The 17051-nt window shown below is 66.5% G+C and overlaps 2 protein-coding genes across 5 annotated transcripts; one reads left to right on the top strand and one right to left on the bottom strand.

Annotated features, from left to right (window-relative positions):
- Nucleotides 1-71: 71 nt before the first annotated feature.
- ANKRD13B (ankyrin repeat domain 13B) lies at nucleotides 72-7212 on the bottom strand. 3 transcript variants are annotated; one of them, XM_072353395.1, is made up of 15 exons: nucleotides 6997-7212; nucleotides 4357-4492; nucleotides 3937-4061; nucleotides 3814-3859; nucleotides 3570-3713; nucleotides 3309-3498; nucleotides 3039-3105; nucleotides 2869-2950; nucleotides 2741-2805; nucleotides 2529-2659; nucleotides 2271-2428; nucleotides 1998-2150; nucleotides 1757-1917; nucleotides 1155-1231; nucleotides 72-1066 (listed from the first exon to the last, which is right to left on the bottom strand). In XM_072353395.1, the coding sequence occupies exons 1-15, from the start codon at nucleotides 7105-7107 to the stop codon at nucleotides 856-858; spliced, it is 1857 nt and encodes a 618-aa protein (XP_072209496.1). In that variant the 5' UTR covers nucleotides 7108-7212; the 3' UTR covers nucleotides 72-855. The 3 variants fall into 3 exon arrangements, with proteins under 3 accessions (XP_072209496.1, XP_072209498.1, XP_072209497.1); XM_072353397.1 differs by having other exon boundaries at nucleotides 1151-1231; nucleotides 6997-7191; XM_072353396.1 differs by having other exon boundaries at nucleotides 1151-1231; nucleotides 2741-2950; nucleotides 6997-7194.
- A 1444-nt stretch (nucleotides 7213-8656) lies between these two features.
- On the top strand, nucleotides 8657-16431 carry GIT1 (GIT ArfGAP 1). 2 transcript variants are annotated; one of them, XM_072353394.1, is made up of 22 exons: nucleotides 8671-8836; nucleotides 11124-11257; nucleotides 11328-11440; nucleotides 11527-11632; nucleotides 11713-11799; nucleotides 11879-12009; nucleotides 12100-12194; nucleotides 12278-12320; nucleotides 12575-12601; nucleotides 12849-12897; nucleotides 13003-13075; nucleotides 13669-13766; nucleotides 13846-13957; nucleotides 14041-14168; nucleotides 14244-14396; nucleotides 14478-14705; nucleotides 14830-14883; nucleotides 15129-15215; nucleotides 15322-15395; nucleotides 15461-15643; nucleotides 15717-15780; nucleotides 15852-16431. In XM_072353394.1, the coding sequence occupies exons 1-22, from the start codon at nucleotides 8785-8787 to the stop codon at nucleotides 16062-16064; spliced, it is 2304 nt and encodes a 767-aa protein (XP_072209495.1). In that variant the 5' UTR covers nucleotides 8671-8784; the 3' UTR covers nucleotides 16065-16431. The 2 variants fall into 2 exon arrangements, with proteins under 2 accessions (XP_072209494.1, XP_072209495.1); XM_072353393.1 differs by lacking the exon at nucleotides 12575-12601 and having other exon boundaries at nucleotides 8657-8836.
- The last annotated feature ends 620 nt before the right edge of the window (nucleotides 16432-17051 follow it).

Here is a 17051-nt window from a genome sequence, read left to right as displayed (position 1 = left end):
CAGGGATGTGGGGCTGCTGTGGGGAAGCCCTGCCCACCCCCACACACACACCAGGCATGGAGAGGCTCCTCTCAGAGCATTTATTGGTGTTGGCCACAGTTGGAGCTGCTTGGGCTCCCCCCAGCCCTGGCCCAGACGTCACTTGTGGGGTGCATGGATGGAGGGGGGGGAGGGGTGCCGCTATGAAAAGTCCCTTTGGGGGCGACCCCGCAGTCCCCCCCGTGTGCAAAGAAGGAACAGCCCGGGGTGGGGAGGTGGGGACCCAGGGTTTAGCACCATTTGATGTAAGGTTTTACCAGTGGTGGGGGGCAGTGCCTGGGATGAGAGGGTGCGGCGCTGCCATGGTTGGGGGGGGCATCCGAGCAGGGCAGGGAGGGTGCGAGCACAGGGTGAGGGGGTGACACCGGGCATCCCTTTGTGGGCCCCCCCTTTGTTGCCCCCTTGGCTTGGGGGGAGGCCATGGAGCCCCACATGGGCTGTGGGGTGCAGTGGGGCCGAGCCCCCCCTGTTGGCAGGCAGAGCAGCTCCCGGGTAAGTGCACTTGGTAGCGCCTGGGCAGTGGGGCCAAGGGGGGGCAGAGCCCCATGGCTCTCATGGTGTCCCCATGGCTGGGGAAGAGTGTGCCCCCCCGCCTCCCTGGGGTCAGGTAGGGGGGGCAGCATGCAGGATACACCCCCTGTTCCCTGCCACCCCCAGTGCCCCCCAGCACTCACCCCTGCCCCAGCTATGGGGCCACCGCCGTCGCCCTCCCTATTTGTCCTCTGCACGGGCCGTTCCCCCACGCACCCCTCTGTGCCCCATACACACATCCCCAGGCCCCTAGTCGGGGTAGGGGGGCTCAGCAGGGGCGGGGGGTCACTTCTCCATCAGGGAGAGCTGCAGGATGCGCTGCAGCTCCTCTTCCTCCTGCCGCGTCCGCCGCTCGGCCTCCTCCTGCTCCCGTGCCGACAGCGCCATGGCCAAGCGCAGCTGCTCCGCGTAGCTGGGAAACAGCGTGCTGGGCCCCCCCCCGCCCCCCGGCGCCGGGCTGGAGGGGGGTCTGGGGGCTGCCGTGTGCTGGGGAGTCCTAGGGGGGCACGGCACAGCCTCAGCCCGGAGCCCCAGGGGGACCAGTGGGGATGGGACCCGCTCCCACACCCCCGGACCTTACCAACCTGTCTCCCCGGCGTCCCTCGTGTGACATGGGGTGGGTGCCTGGCTTGCTGTTGGTCAGCGCTTCCCAAATGGTGACCTGGGGGAAAGGGGAGGAGAGGAGGGGTCAGAGAGGGGAGTAAAATATGGTCCCAGTGCGGCCCATGGGGGAACGGAGCAAGTGTGGAGTGGTGGGATGGGATGGTCCTCATGGGATCCTGATGACAGCAGGGGTGAAGAGGTGGTTGGATGAGGATGAGAAGGATGAAGATGGAAAATATGAGGCTGTTGGATGAGAACAATGTTGGGTGACATTGAGAAGAACCAAGATGCTGAATGAGGATCAGAAGGATGAGGAAAAGGTTGGATGAGGAGACGGAGGGTTTAGGAGGAGGTGGAAAATGGCTCAGAAGAATGAGAAGGATGTTGGATGAGGAGGATGAGAAAGAGGAAGATAAGGGTATTGGGTGAGAAAAATGTTGGATGAGGGGGATGAGGCTGGGCATGCTGGATGAGAAGGAGAAGGATAAAGTTGGATGAGGCCAAGGAAGATGAGGCTGAGACTGTTGGGTGAGGAAAGAGGAGGATGAGGAGGATGAGGAGGGGCTCTCCCCACGGTGCCCACCTGGTCGTACTCGCTGCCTGCTTCCAGCAGGCTCTGCTGGATGGCAAACTGCAGCAAATCGTCCTCATCCTCCCTCAGAGCATCCTGGTGGGTGCCCACCACGCTGTACCCCCGCGGCACCTCGAAGAGCGCCGGGTCCATCTCGCACGCTCGGCAGGACGCTGCGGGGAGACAGGTGTGACTGGGCACCCCAATGCCTGCGTGCCCCCAACCCACCTCATCCCCTCGCCCCGCCATGTACTCAGGGAGCTGGAGCTGCTGACACTGGAGGAGTCGCTGCTGGGTGAGGGGGCTTCACTGCTGGGGCTGTTGCGCAGAGAGCTGACGGGCTCGTCGCACCCGTTGAGGTTCCCAAAGGTGATGCGGGCATTGAGGATGTGGAAGATGGGGATTTCTGCCCGTATTTAAAACAAAAACAAATAATAAGGAGTGGAGAGGGATGCTGGCTGTGTGCCCCACTGGGCTGTGCTGGTGGCAAAAGGTGCCCTCCCTGTTCCACCCCCTCCTCCCATACCAATCTTGACGGGGAAGCCGGGCGGGAGGCGCAGGGTGATGAAGTCGCGCAGCTTGGCGAAGAGCGCGTTGCTGATGGCCATCAGGTCGATGATGGGGGCCACCTGCTCACAGAGGGACAGCGGGTGGTCCTCGCACAGCCACAGCTTCGCCTTGAACCTGTGGGGGGGGGGACAGGCGCCAGGATGGGGGCCCCGGGAGCCCCGCGATGGCAGCACGGTGTCGTTGGGTTCCCCTCCTCCCTGCTTGCCCCCCTCACTTCTGCGTCTTGGTGGTGAGCTCCATGGGCCGCCCCATGTCCCTGTTGCCCAGCTCGAAGTTGGGGTTGAAGTACTCCTCAGGGGTGATGGCGGTGGGGTTGGCGTGGCTCAGTGTCTGCGTGATCAGCGTCTGCGGGGACAGCGCGGTGTGGTGATGGCGGCACAGCAGTGGGGGTGGCACAGCCATGGGGAGCCCCCCACGCACACTCACCCCATTGTTGGGCCCCACGTGCTGCTCGGCGATGCCCAGGAAGGACTGCAGAGGGGTCTTACTGCCTGTAAGAGGGGGTGTGAGGCCGAGCGCTGCAGCGCTGTGCCCACCACTGCCCCACACGCTACCTTTGCTCTTGCCCTTGTGCTGGTCCGAGAGGTGCTCCGTCCGCGTCCGTGTGATCAGCTCCACGTTGGACGCGCCGTAGACCTGTCCAAGCAGGGGGAATGTCAAAGGTGGATGTTCCCCAAAAACCAGCTGTGCTCGTCCCATCCCAGCTCAGCCCCCTGCCCCTCACCTTGGCCTCATACCCATTCACCATCTCTGTCTTCTCGCTCCTCCAACCCAGAATCCCAGATTTGTTCCTGGGGGCGACACGGGGTGCTGTCAGGGAGGGATGGGATGGAGTTGGGTTGAAATGGTTGGATGGAATGAGGTAGGATGGCATGGGATTGGTTGGGATGGGATGGGTTGGGATAAGATGTCGTAGGATGAGATGGCATGGGGTATTCCCACTTGGACAGCCAGAGATGTGAGCAAAGGGTTGACCAGCAATGTCCCTGCCCACCTCTCGAAGGCGATGTTCTTGGTGTCAAGCTGGGTGGTGACGACGGGGGCTGTGAGCCGACCCATCACCTGCTCCTCTGTGGGCTGCACAGCAGCCAGCAGCACCTCCTGGTCATGGCCAGCCAGGGCCAGTGTCTCCGAGTAGACCACTCTCCGGTCATGGTCGATCTCCATCACCACTGCGCTGGTGTCTGTGGGGAGGGGACGTTCAGCACAGGGACAGCTGTGGTGCCTCCACCGCGTCCCCCAGCCCCCTCCTCACCTTGTCCCCTGAAGACAAAGCTGCGGTTGCCCCGCTGCCAGGTCATATGGTCAAAGCCCAGCAGCGTGGTGTCCACCCGCAGGTTCTGGCCACTCTTCCACACCTTGTATGTGTCACTGGGGCAGATCTTGGACACCAGCGGCACTGGGAGGAGATGGCGATAGCCCAGATGAGGATGGGGACACCCTGTGCCTCACAGTGGGCTGCAAGCAGGCTGGGAAGCTCCCACTCTGCCCGAGCTTACCCCAGCTGGTGAACTCCCACTTCATCTCCACGTAGAAGTCCTGGGCCTGCCAAGAGCAGCGTGGTGAGCAGGAGCCCAGCAGTGATGCCCCCCAACCCCGAGGGCTCCCCCAGCCCCGGGTACCTTGCGCAGCTTCTCCAGCAGGATGGGGATCCCAGCCAGGCGCTTGATGGCTCTCTGGTAGTCGCGGTAGCGCAGGACCAGCTGCACCAACTCCAGGTCACGGGTACTCACGGCCTCCTGGAGCACTGCAGGTGACACAGCACGGTGCAGAGCAGCACGGCACGGCACAGTGGGGCACAGCATGGCATGGCATAGCATGGTGTGATTCAATATGGCACAACAGGGCATGGAGTGGCACAAGGCGCTGCAACATGACGTGGTGCAGCACGGTATGGGATGGCACAGTGGGATCCATCATGGTGTGGTGCAGCACGGTATGTGATGGCGCAGTGGGATGCAGCATGGCACAGTACAGCACGGCACAGAGCAACGCGTGCTCCCCTTGAGGAGCAGGTTGTCTGCACTGGAGGCCATGCTCACCTGTCCAGCCGCTGCGGTTCTCCTTGCCCACATCAGCTCCATGCTTCAGCAGCACCCGGGCGCACTCCAGGTGGCCCAGCGTGGTGGCCAGGTGCAGCGGGGTGCGTCCTCGGGGGTCCAGCTGCTCGATGTCGGCCTGGTGGGGGGCAGCAAAGCTCAGGGGAAGGCGGGCTATCCAGAACTCTCTTGCCATGCCCTCCCACAGCCGCATCTCCACCCGACACAGCCGCAAGCCGGGGGGAAAGCCCCCACTTCTGTGGCTCCGGGGGGGGCTGTGGCCCAGTTGCCAGGCAGCAGCTGCCGGCAGCCCCCACCGCGGCACGGCGGGCGACGCCGGTGCACGTGTTCCCCGCGGAGCAGCAGCCGGGGGCGGGTGGTGCTGCGTGAGCGGAGCGGCTGCTGTGAGCATCCCCGGCCCCGGGGAGCCGCGCTGGGGCTGTTTGTGCCAAGCCCGGGGGTTGGCAGGGACCCAGGCACCAGGAATTCCCCCCCTCCCCACACACACACACACACAGCTCGAGTTCTCCCCGAGGCAGCAATGTGCCCAGCACCCCGCACAGCATCGCACCCGTGGGGCAGTGACCGCCTGGGATGTCCCCAGCACTGGGTGTCCCCGAGGCTGTGTGCCCAGGGATCACTGGGTATGGGGGACCCCCAGGTTCCCTTTAACAGCCCACCTCCCCCTCCAGCTCCCCAGGAGCCCGCACGCTGCTCCAACACTCTCCAGGCGACTGCTGCTTCTTAATTGCACTAATGAAAAGACTCTAATTAAAGCGATTGCCCCCCAGCTGAGGGAAGGGTGCTGCAGGCTCTGTGGGGTTCCCTGGCTGCATCCCTGACCCAGTGCCGTGGGGGGACCAGGGCCACTGATTTGGGGACACAGCATCGGAGCCAACCCTGTGGGACACAGCGTGACCCAGTTTTTGCCATCAGCTCTGAGCCCGGGGGGGGCACAGCTATCCATCCTGGGGCTGCGACACCACTGGGGATGGGGACATGGTTGGGGCGGTGGCAGTGCCTTGTGGGGCTGCAGCATGATCACCCACAGCCCCACAGGCTGTCCCCAGGGTGGGGGACCTCAGAACAGGCACAGAGCCCAGCTCCTATGGCAGCAGGGGACACGTGGCTTTGCAGGGTGGCCGTGCCGTGCTCTGCTGTCCCTGCACAGCCCTGGGGGCAGTGGGGTCCCTGTGGTGTGGAATGGGGCAGGCTGCAGCATGGGGCATTTGGGCACAATGGGCTCCATGTTAGTGCTGCCACATCCTCGTGCTGTCCCCACCACGGGGCCTGGCTGCCTTTTGCCCCCCAAGGCGGAGACAAGCGTGGCCTGGCGCCTGGTGGTGACATTCAACATAACCCACACGTGGCCCTTTGTGGGCTGCCAGCCCTATAGGCCCACACATATTGGGGGGGCACATGTGGTGCTGCTGCCCCCCATGGGTGTCCCCGGGCAGAGGACAGCAGCCCCCAGCAGTGCCCATCCAGCCCAGGGATGCTCTGCTATGCAGAGGGCTGCGCTGTGTCCCTGAATGCCCCTGGGTAGAGGTGGGGGGCTCAGTCTGGGCTGCCCCCCTTCTTCCCCTAAGCCCCCTCCAGCCCTGGGGTCAGGCCTGCAGCATCCATACCCTCCCACATACCCTGCCTGCATGCAGGGTCGGAATTGCTCTGACAATAGGGACATGGAGGGCAGTGAGGAGGCCAGAAGATGGTCCCCATTGGGCAGGGGGGGTCAATGAGATCACCCCCCCCCACCTGCACTACCCCACATGCAGCTTCGATCTGCACTGCAATGGGGAAAAACGACCCCAGTGACACTGCATAAGCACAGTGGTGATGGGGCAGGGGGGTGATGTCGGCAGGCAGCTCTCCCCCCCCCCCCCAGATGGCCCCACAATGGAGACGGGTGTGGCAAGAGCAGCTCTGCATCCCAATGGCAGCATGGTAACACGAGGAGACCCCTGCCCACACCCACCCTGCTGGGCCCCCAGCACCCCGGGGTGGCGGGGGGGGGGCAGGTGGCAGTGACTGTGGCTGGAGGGGGGGGGGAAGGAAGGCATGGCCTCCTTCAGAGCCTGCGGTTTCCTGCGTCTTCGGGGTTGGGTTTTAATTACCTGAATTGCAACGCCAATGGGGAGATGGAGGCTGGAAGCGGGGGGAGCACACACGGAGAGTGCCCCCACCCTGCAGAGAACCTCCCGGCTGCCTGGGGCCGGGGGCTGCGCTTCAGCAGAGCAGGGCCTTGTGTGCCCCCCCCGGAGGGTGGGGAGCTGGGGTGGCTGTGCTGGCTGCACCCCACCTCCGGAGGAATGGGGGTGGGGGGGGGGGGTGGTGCTGGTGCTGGGGGGGAGGCACAGAGGCCTAGGAGGGAGAGGGGAGCACGTGGGGAGGGATGTGGGGGGTTGGGAGTGGGGGGATCCGAGATGGGGGGGGGGATCTCTGCCGCTCCGGTGACGGCTGTCACAGCGCTGGGGGGAGCACGAGGGGACCCCCACCCCCATCGGCACCACCGCGGCAGGAGGACCCCATCCCCATCCCCATCCCCATCCCTCTCCCCAGCCCCAGCCCCGGCCGCAGCCCAGCGCGCAGCGTTGCATCAGCCCGAACCGAACGGAACCGCACCGCTCCGCACCGCCGCCCCACCTGCTTGGCGCTGAGCTCTCGGTCCAGCTCCCGGGCTCGGTTGTGCCAGACGAGGTAGTGCAGCGGGTATCTGCCCTCCGGCCCCTTCCTGCCCGAGCAAGACGCGAGCATCCTCCGTGCATGCTGGAGCGGCGGAGCGGGGCGCGGGGCGGAGCGGGGCGCGGGGCGGGGCGGAACGGGGCGCGGAGCGGTGCGGGGCGGTGCGGGAGGGGGGGGCTGTTGGGAGCCGCCCGGACGGTGCCCCCCCCGCATCTTCCCCCCGCGCCGCCCGGCCTCATGGGACTTGTAGTCACCGTGCGCGGCGTCGCCCCTTCCTCCTCCTCCTCCTCCTCCTCCTCCTCCTTCTGCTTTTCCTCCCCGCACCCCCCGCCGGCCCTATGCACCCCCCCAATGTATGGGGCTGTTCGGGGACGGCTCCGCAGCGCCCGAAGGCACAACCTGAATTCTTATCCCACCCCCCCTCCCCTCGGCTCTCCCCACCCACGGGCGCTCAGCACGCAGCGCGACCCCCGCGATGAGCCCGTGGGGTGCCGACCCCCCCCCGGCCCCATTTCCCTTTCCGCCCCCGTCCCTCCGCTCGTGTTTTCCGGCAGCCGACAGAGAACAATGCGAGGTTGGGCCCCACGGCTGCCCCCCCCCCCCCACTCTGACCCCTCCCAGCGCCCCTATGGGGTTCCCTCGGGGTCACCCCGCTCCTTCCCCGCCCCTATGGAGGGCTGTGGCCGTGCCGACCCCCCCCCCCCGGGTCCCGCTGTCCCGTGACGTCACGGCCATGCAGCGGTGAGGTCAGCGCCGTGGCGGTGTGAGCCGGCGCTGTGCCCCCCGCCCGGGCTGCTGATCGGGGTCTCCCGGGCAGGGAGCGCCCCCCGACCCCATCTGCCCACGGCCCAGAGATGCGCACCCCCAGTACCCCCCCCTACACACACAGTATGCTGGGTTCTGCCATCGTGGGGGACGGGGTGACGTGGGGCCTGGGGGGGTGCGGGTGGGAGCAGGACGGGACTCTGGGCTGGGAATGGGGCAGGGCCGGGGAGTGCATGGAACCAGAACCAGGACATGGACCGGGTCAGAACCAGGAACGGGACACGGACCAAGGCTAAAACCAGAACCAATGGATGCCTAGAATGTGACCAACTCAGAACCAGAACCAGGCCCAGAGGATGCCTAGGATCGGGATCACTATCAGGACAAGAACCAGGGGGTGTCCAGGACAAGACCGGGACCGGGACAAGGTCCAAGACTAACCCAGGACCAAGACCAGGAACAGGGGATACCCAAAACCAGGACCAGGTTGAGAGACAGGGAATGCCCAGGAACAGAACCGGGATGGGGACAAGAGCAAGGAGACGCGCAGGATCCGGACTAGAACCGGGACTAGAACCGGAGGACGAGCAGAGCCGGGACGAGGACGAGAACCGGAACCAGGTCGTGGAGCTGCCCGGGACGAGCCCCGAGCCGCCCCAACGTGCCGCCCCGCCGCAGCTCCCCCTCCGGCAGCCGGTGCGGCGCTCAGGGCGTGCCGTGCGCTGCGCTGCGCTGCGCGGGGCGGTGCGGGGCGGCGGCGCTCGCGGGGCGGGGGCGGCTGTGCCCCTCCTCCGCCGGGGCCGGGCCTGAGCCGCTTCCTGCGGAGCCGCCGGGGCTGCGAGCAGCCGGCAGGGCAGGCGGCACGGAGGGCGAGGCGGCCCCGGGCCCCGCCGCCCCCTCCCCCCTCCCCGACCCCCCGCTCCCCCCTTTCCCCGGCCCCGCACCGCGCTGGCGCAGAGGCCCGGGCCCGCCTCGCCGCTGAGGATGTCCCGGAAGGCGCAGCGGGCGGAGGTGTGCGCGGACTGCAGTGCCGCAGGTAAGGGCCGCGCCCGCACCGCCCCGCGGGTCCCGTTGGCGTTCAGTCTCTCTCTCTCTCTTTCTCTCTCCCCCCCCACCCTCCACCCGGGGCCGTTCGCGGCTTTGCTTGTGCGTGTGCCTCCATCCCCCCCCCCCAGCATCAGCACCTGGATGACGCCCCCTCCCCCTTTGCTTTGGACCCCCATTGCCCCACTCTGAGCCCCCAGCTTTGCACCCCCGGTTCCCCGGTGCCCCTCCCCCCCCACACCCCCTATTTACCCCAGTGACCCCCACCCTTCCTTTACACCCCATGCCGGGACCCCAGGAAGCCCAGGGTTCCCCTCTGCACCCAATGCTGCATACCCTGCAGACTCTCTCTTTGCCCACAGCAACCCCACAACATGCCCTAAATAAACCCCCCCGTTCCCCCTGCAGCCCTCGATGCACCCCATTCCCCATCCCTTCGTACCCCTACTTTACCCCTCGGCACCCAGCACTGTGCCCTCTGGTGCCCCTGGTCTGCACCCAGGAACCCTACAGCGAGCCCTAAATATGCCCCCCGGCGCCCCCCAGGTCCCTTGTTGGATCCCTTACAGCCCCTTGATGTGCCCCATCACCCCTCCCCCCGCACCCCCTACTTTACCCCTGGGATCCCCTTTCACACCCCGCACTGGGAATCCCCGCTCCACCCCAGGATCTCTAGAACATACCCTAAATATGCCCCCACCCCCCCGTCCCCACATTGTGACCCCCCCAAACCCATCCCTGCTGCTCTGGGGGCGATGAATGAACACTGAGAGCCCAGAAAGCGGCTCTGAGCCCGGAGGGTGGCGACCACGTGCCGGGGGGCTGCGGGGTCACCCCCTGCTATGGGTCACCGCATGCTGTGGGTCAGCCCCTGTTACGGGGTACCCGGCGCTCCCCGCGGGTTGGCGGTGCCGAGCTTCCTACCGGGGGAAATGGAAAGCTGTTTCTCCCAATCCCTTATCGCCCGGCGGCCATGGAAAGGAAATGAGTTATAAAGTCCAGAGGCCGCTTCCGACGTTGCGGGGCCGGGAGCAGCCGGTGTCGGGATGTGCTGGGTATCCATCAGCAGCATCGCCCCCGCGGCGCAGGGATGGACTTTCCCCGTGCTCCGTGTTTCGGGGTATCCCCGTGCTGCCGTGCCCTCAGCTGCCCCGATTCCTGCTGGAGGAGGACGGGGTGGCACTGTGGGGTGCTGTATGGGGTGCTGTATGAGGTGCTGTATGAGGTGCTGTATGAGGTGCTAGATGAGGTGCCCCCCCCCGGCACGCAGCATCCTGTTCCCGGCAGCGCCCCGTGGGCCGCGGTGCGGAGGCGCAGATGCGGCGGTGCTGCTGCCAAGCGCTGCCATCTGCCCGGGCGGTGCTGCCAGGATTTGGGGGGGGGGGGGGACGACGCCAACACTGCCTTGTGGCCGCTGCCGGCTGTGCCCCCCACACGGGGCGGTTGGGGCTGCCTGGTGTGGGGCAGCGGTGGATTTGGGGAGGGGGTGGGAAGGAAGCGCCGCACGGGGTGATGGGGACGGGTCGCTGTGCAGGGATGGCGCTGCTGCCCCCCTCCCACCCCGTGGGGCGGCGCGGTGTTTGTGTAGGCCCTACAGAAGCGCAGCACCGGGGCTGGCACTGCTCTGCTATGGCAGAGGGACGCTGCGGACCGTATGGCCCACCCTGCGTGGAGGGGGGGGTGGCGCCCCATCTGTCCCCCATCCCTTCTGTTTGTGCTGCGGGGCCTGGGCCCATTGGGGTGCTGGCTGTGGGGAGCTGCCCCCAAAGAACGGTGGGGCCCCCCGTGGCCGGAGCGGGGCCGGTGCCAGCACAGTGCTCAAACGTCCCTTTGTTCTCCTGGGGACACAAAGGGCTCCAGTGCGGCCGAGCGGGGCCGGGCAGGGGGCGTGGGGCTGCTGGGGGGGGCACAGCCCCTGAGTCCGTGATGGCTGAGCGGGTGGGAAGGCAGCCACCTGTATGGGGACACCCGCAGCGCCCAGCATGCTGGGGCACAGCCTCGGCACGTCGGGGTGTATTGCATGGTGCTGGCATCGCCCCCACTGCTGTCAGCCCTTCTGATGAGGGGGCCAAATCCTGCCCCCCCCCCTTGGTTGCTAAGGGAACCCTTTGGGTTTCCCCTGGCGATGGGCTGAGCCCCTCTCCGTCACCCTGGAAACCGCCATGTTGCTACGGTGACACCGCCCCCCCCCCCCCACAACTCCCAACCCCATTTCGGGTGATGGATGGAGAACCCCCCCCCCCACAACCCCCCTTCATAACACCCCACGCCCCCTGCAGACCCGGGCTGGGCCTCCATCAACCGCGGTGTGCTCATCTGCGACGAGTGCTGCAGCGTGCACCGCAGCCTGGGCCGCCACATCTCCATCGTCAAGCACCTGCGGCACAGCCCCTGGCCCGCCACGCTGCTGCAGGTGGGTGCACCCGGGGGGGGGGGGACGAGGGGGGGGTCCCATTGGCTCATCGTGCCCCCCCCACGCACAGATGGTGCACACTTTGGCCAGCAATGGGGCCAACTCCATCTGGGAGCACTCGCTGCTGGACCCGGCGCAGGTGCAGAGCGGGCGCAGGAAGGCGAATCCCCAGGACAAAGTGCAGTAAGTGTGGGCTGTGGGGATGGGGCTGCGAGGGGGGGGGAGCTGTGCTGGATGTCCCCCCCCCCACCTCACCCTGTGTCTGCCAGCCCCACCAAGTCGGAGTTCATCCGCGCCAAGTACCAGATGCTGGCCTTCGTGCACAAGCTGCCGTGCCGGGATGATGACGGCGTCACCGCCAAGGACCTCAGCAAGGTGGGGGCACGGCATGACAGGGACCCCCCCCTCGGTGCCGGCATCACTCCTGGCACTGACTGCAGCCTCTCCCCCTGCAGCAATTGCACTCCAGCGTGCGGACGGGCAACCTGGAGACGTGCCTGCGGCTGCTCTCACTGGGGGCTCAGGCCAACTTCTTCCACCCGGTGAGCTCTGGGGGGGAACACACAGCCCGGGGGGGCCGTGGTGTTGTCACCGTGGCACTGATGGTGGCTGCACCTACAGGAGAAGGGCACCACTCCGCTGCACGTGGCTGCCAAGGCAGGGCAGATCCTGCAGGCTGAGCTGCTGGTGGTGTACGGCGCTGACCCCGGTGCACCCGACGTCAACGGGAGGACACCCATCGACTACGCCAGGTGAGAGCGTTGGGGTGCTGGGGGGGTCGTGTTGGGATGGGGGGGACGAGGCCAGCCCAGGGTTGGTGTCACCCCGGCCGTGCCCCGTAGGCAGGCGGCCCAGCACGAGCTGGCAGAGCGGCTGGTGGAGTGCCAGTATGAGCTGACCGACCGTCTGGCCTTCTACCTGTGCGGCAGGAAGCCGGGTGAGTGCTGCCCCCATCGCACGGTATGGGGGGGTTAGGAGGGGTCGGGGGGGCTGATCTCACCGCCCCTTATCTCTGTGCAGACCACAAGAACGGGCACTACATCATCCCGCAGATGGCAGACAGGTGAGTGCCCCGTGCTCACAGCTGTGCCACAGCCAGTGTCCCCCCTGGTGTCCCCACTGGGCCGAGGGGGGGACCCCACACCTGCGACCACCGCTGGAACATCACATGGAGTGTGCGTGTGGGGGGGCTGTGTGTGCATGTATATGTGTGTATGTATATATGTGTGTATGTGTGTGTGCTGGGGGGGGCCACACACACGGTTTAACGTCCTCCTTTATCCTGTTCTTCCCTCCACTGCTGCCTCCGGAGCGCAGGGTGCGCCCCAAGTGCATGGCACAGAGGTATTGTCCGCTCGGCGCTCGCACCGGGGACCCCCCCGTGCCGCCGGGATGGGCTGTGGGTGCTCAGCGCAGCCTGCAGGGGGCAGCCGGGAGGGGGGGGTTTTACTCACCCTGTGCCACCCCTGGACCCATTCCTGCCAAAGCCACCGAGCCTGGGGCACGCGGGGCACATCTGGGGAACGTTTGGGAGGGGGCAGAACGGGAATAACCCCAACTTTGTGTCCCCCCCATCTCACGTACCCCGCAGCCTGGACCTGTCTGAGCTGGCCAAGGCGGCCAAGAAGAAGCTGCAAGCGGTGAGCGTGGGGCTGGGAGGGGCTGGGAGGGGTGGGGGGAGCTCAGCTCTTTGTGTTCCCCCCTTCCCTCGCCCCCAGCTTGATGCTTCCCCCCTCCTACCACAGCTCAGCAACCGCCTGTTTGAGGAGCTGGCCATGGATGTGTACGACGAGGTGGATCGGCGCGAGAATGACGCGGGTGAGCGGGGCTGGGGGTGGCTGCTGGGTGTCCCGTCCCCCCCCCGGCTGGGTGCTGGCGGCCGTCCCGGCGCAGGGAGGAGCAGAGCCCGGCGCTCCCCCCGATCCGATCCGCACCGCAGGCCCCTCCTTCCTCATTCCTCGGCCGGGGCTGGGGGCCGTTTCCTTCAGCGAGGGGCTGCGGTGCCGGATCGCGGTGCCGGGTGCTGGAGGTGGGTGCCGGGACTCACCCGGGGGCTGGGGATGAGCCTTGTGGGTACACCCCGTCCTATGGGTCAGGGTGGAGGGGGGCAGCCCTTTTCCATGGTGGGTCTGTAGGATTGGGCACGCCGAGTTTTACCCTTCGCTCAGCTGGGGGCACCCAGAAGGGGTCTGGGGGTCACAGCTGTGCAGAGACCCCCCCCAGGGCAGACTGTGGGGCTGGGGGAGGTCACTCCCTCCAGCCCTCCTGGGCTCTGCTCCCAGCCCTGCACGCTGGCCCTGCGCCCGCGCCTGCGTCCTGCCGGCCCCGCAGCCTGCTGGGGGGGGAAACAGCACCTCCAGGACCCCGGCCCATAGGGTTGGGTGCCCCCCTGACACTCCCCCTGCCCACAGTGTGGCTGACAACGCAGAACCACAGCACGTTGGTGACCGAGCGCAGCGCCGTCCCCTTCCTCCCTGTCAACCCCGAGTACTCGGCCACCCGCAACCAGGTGAGCCCGGCGCGCTGCTCAGACCCCCCCTCACGCTCAGACCCCCCCCTCACTGCTTTTATCCCCCCCGCCATCGCAGGGCCGGCAGAAGTTGGCCAGGTTCAACGCCCGCGAGTTTGCCACTCTGCTCATCGATATCCTGGGGGAAGCCAAGCGCCGGCAGCAGGGAAAGAGCCCACTCAGCCCCACGGGTGAGAATGGGGGCAGATGGGGTGGGAGTAAGGCAGGGTGGGAACATCGCCCACCCCCAGCTGAGCCCCCCCTGGCCCCGCAGACACCCTCGACTATTCACTGAGGAGCCAGAGTGACGTGGACGACCAGCACGACTACGACAGCGTCGCCTCCGACGAGGACACGGACCAGGAGCTGCTGCGAAACGCCTCCCGCAACAACCGCGCACGGGTGGGCCGCAGCCCCCTCCCCACCCAGACCCACCCCCCTCCCGGCTCCTGGTGCTGAGCCCCTCTCCCTGCACAGAGCATGGACTCCTCCGACCTGTCGGACGGCCCCATCACGCTGCAGGAGTACCTGGAGGTGAAGAAAGCCCTGGCTGCTTCCGAGGCCAAAGTGCAGCAGCTGATGAAGGTGAACAACAGCCTGAGCGATGAGCTGCGCCGGCTGCAGCGCGAGGTGTGTGCCAGACCCCCCTCCAGGAACCCCATTTTTTCCCCATTCCTCCCCACCCTGCTTACTGCTCCTGCCCTGCCGCAGATCCACAAGCTGCAATCAGAGAACACACAGATCCGGCAGCAGGCGGTGCCCCCACACCCCAGCCCAGCCCCCAGTGAGCGCCCCGAGCACGGGCACCCCCCCAGCACGGCCCCCCTGCACCGCCGTGACCGCCAGGCCTTCTCCATGTACGAGCCGGGCTCGGTGCTGAAACCCTTTGGGCAGCCGGTGGAGGAGCTGGTGACCCGGCTGCAGCCCTTTGGAGGCGGCGTGAGTACGGGGTGGGCTTTGGGGTGGGCTACGTTGGGATGGGTTATTCTGGGGAGGGGTCTCAGGGTAGCTGCAGGTGATGCCGAGCTGGGGCAGCGGGGCTTTACTCTTCTGTGTGTCGCAGGAGGTGGAGGATGAAGCTCTGTACTCCATGCACATCCCGGCCAGCGTGTACCGGGTAAGGGGGCCACAGCGGGGGCAGCTCCTTCATGGCATGGGGGGGGCTGTCAGCCTCCCAAGCTCCTGGGACATCCCCCATCCCTGCAGTGCAGGGGAACCCACAGTGGGGCCGGCAGCCAGGGGACTTCCCTGCACGCAGGGTGGTGGTGTCCCCTGTGCTCGTCCTCCCCTGCATGTCACCGGGCTCAGCTCTGTGCCCCCCCCACTCAGTGCCTCTTTTTCCCTCCTCTCTTCCCCCTCCAGATGCGGAAAGGTCCGTCGGTCTCCTCCATGCCCTTTCCCCCGTCCTCCCCGCTGCTCTCCTGCCCACCCGACGGTGCCCGGCACATGGTGATGTACTGGGGGGGGAAGGGGTGGGGTCAGTGGGGTAGGGGGACCTTATTCCCGTATGGGTATGGGGCCAGGCAGGGCGTAATGCTGCGGCTCTGCCCTACAGAGCAAACTGGACCGGCACGGCAGCGGCACCGACAGCGACTATGATAACACACAGACGGGCGAGATCCTGCTGGGGTGAGTGATGGGGATGGGGGTCGCTGGGGGACACGGAGCTGGCAGTGACCCATGTGTCCCCACAGCGTGGAGGGGAAGCGCTTCGTGGAGCTGAGCAAGGATGAGGACTTCCCACACGAGCTGGACCCGCTGGACGGGGAGCTGGACCCTGGGCTGCCCAGCACGGAGGACGTCATCCTGAAAACCGAGCAGGTCACCAAGAACATCCAGGAGCTGCTGAGGGCTGCGCAGGAGTCCAAGCACGACAGGTAGGGCTGCGGTGTGAGCGTGGGGCCGGGTGATGTTGTGCCCCGCGTCGCTCAGCCCTCTGTTGTCCTGCAGCTTCGTGCCGTGCTCGGAGAAGATCCACTCAGCGGTGACGGAGATGGCATCGCTCTTCCCCAAGGTAGGGGTTGGGGGTGGCCCCGCCGGGCTCCCATCGCCCTGAATCCATGCCCTAATACTGTTCCCACGCAGAAACCGGCGCTGGAGACGGTGCGGAGCTCCCTGCGCCTGCTCAACGCCAGCGCCTACCGGCTGCAGAGCGAGTGCCGCAAAACCGTGCCGCCGGAGCCGGGCGCAGCCGTGGACTACCAGCTGCTGACACAGCAGGTCATCCAGTGCGCCTACGACATCGCCAAGGCGGCCAAGCAGCTGGTCACCATCACCACCCGCGAGAAGAAGCAGTGAGCTCCGACACGCGGGCTCCGCTCTCCGTGTCCTCCCTCTGGTTTGGGCTGAGCGCGGGTGGCTGCGGCAGCAGAGCTGGTGCTCGGCCCTGGGGAGCTGCCCCTGTACAGCAGCAGCCCGAGCCCGCTCCTGACTTACCCTGTACGCAGCGTGTGCCGTCCTGCTGGGGTGGCCGCGTTCTCCTTCCCCCCTTTCCCCCCCGCGGCCGCGCTCCCCCAGGGCCGCCCGCAGCATTACACTGGACAGGGGATGCCTGGAGGCCTTCCCCCTTTTCTCCCCTCCCGGGCGTCCTGCCCCGCGCCGCGCTCCTCCTGTAAGATGTGTCCTTGTACATTTGTATCAATAAAGATGTGAGCGTTGCACGGCCCCCGCCTCCATCACATCGTGTCCCCTCGGCCCGGACCTGCTGGCTGCGGGCCTGGCAGCCTGGGGGGGGATGGTGATGGGGCAGAGGAAGGCTCGGGGCGCGAGGGGCTGCTCTGCACTTGGAGCGCAGCGTGGGGACGGCTGGCTGTGCTGAGAGAGCAGAACGTGCTGGTTAATGAATGTCAGGCTGGGGGCTGGGCTACTGCAATCCCTGCTGGGCTGTGGCCTCCATTAGGAAACATCACCCCACGCTCCCCCCTCCATAGCATTGCAGGCCCCCCCCTGCAGCGCCTTCTGTAATGGGGGGCGGGGGCTTCAGAGGGCGGATAGAACAGGGATGGAGCACCTCCATCCTGCCCCCATTTCCCAATCCCCACTGCAACCCGCCGCTGTCACGGCAACAGAGCAAAGCAGGCTGCAACCCGTTGCCATGGCAGCCGGGATGGCTGCAGGATGCTGCAGGGACCCCAACCCCATGAGGAGCCACAGTGGTGTGTCCCCCCCCAATGGACACAGGCCGACACTCCGTGTACTAAAATTACTTTATTACAGTTGATTTTTTTTTCTTTTTAACATTTCCTTTGCTATGATACAAAGGATACTTACAAACAAAATATTACA

This window comes from Excalfactoria chinensis, chromosome 19 (assembly GCF_039878825.1).
Source record: "Excalfactoria chinensis isolate bCotChi1 chromosome 19, bCotChi1.hap2, whole genome shotgun sequence".
Taxonomy (NCBI): Eukaryota; Metazoa; Chordata; class Aves; order Galliformes; family Phasianidae; genus Excalfactoria; species Excalfactoria chinensis.
The sequence above is the reverse complement of the archived record's forward strand: the minus strand, read 5'-3'. Positions and strand labels throughout refer to the sequence as shown.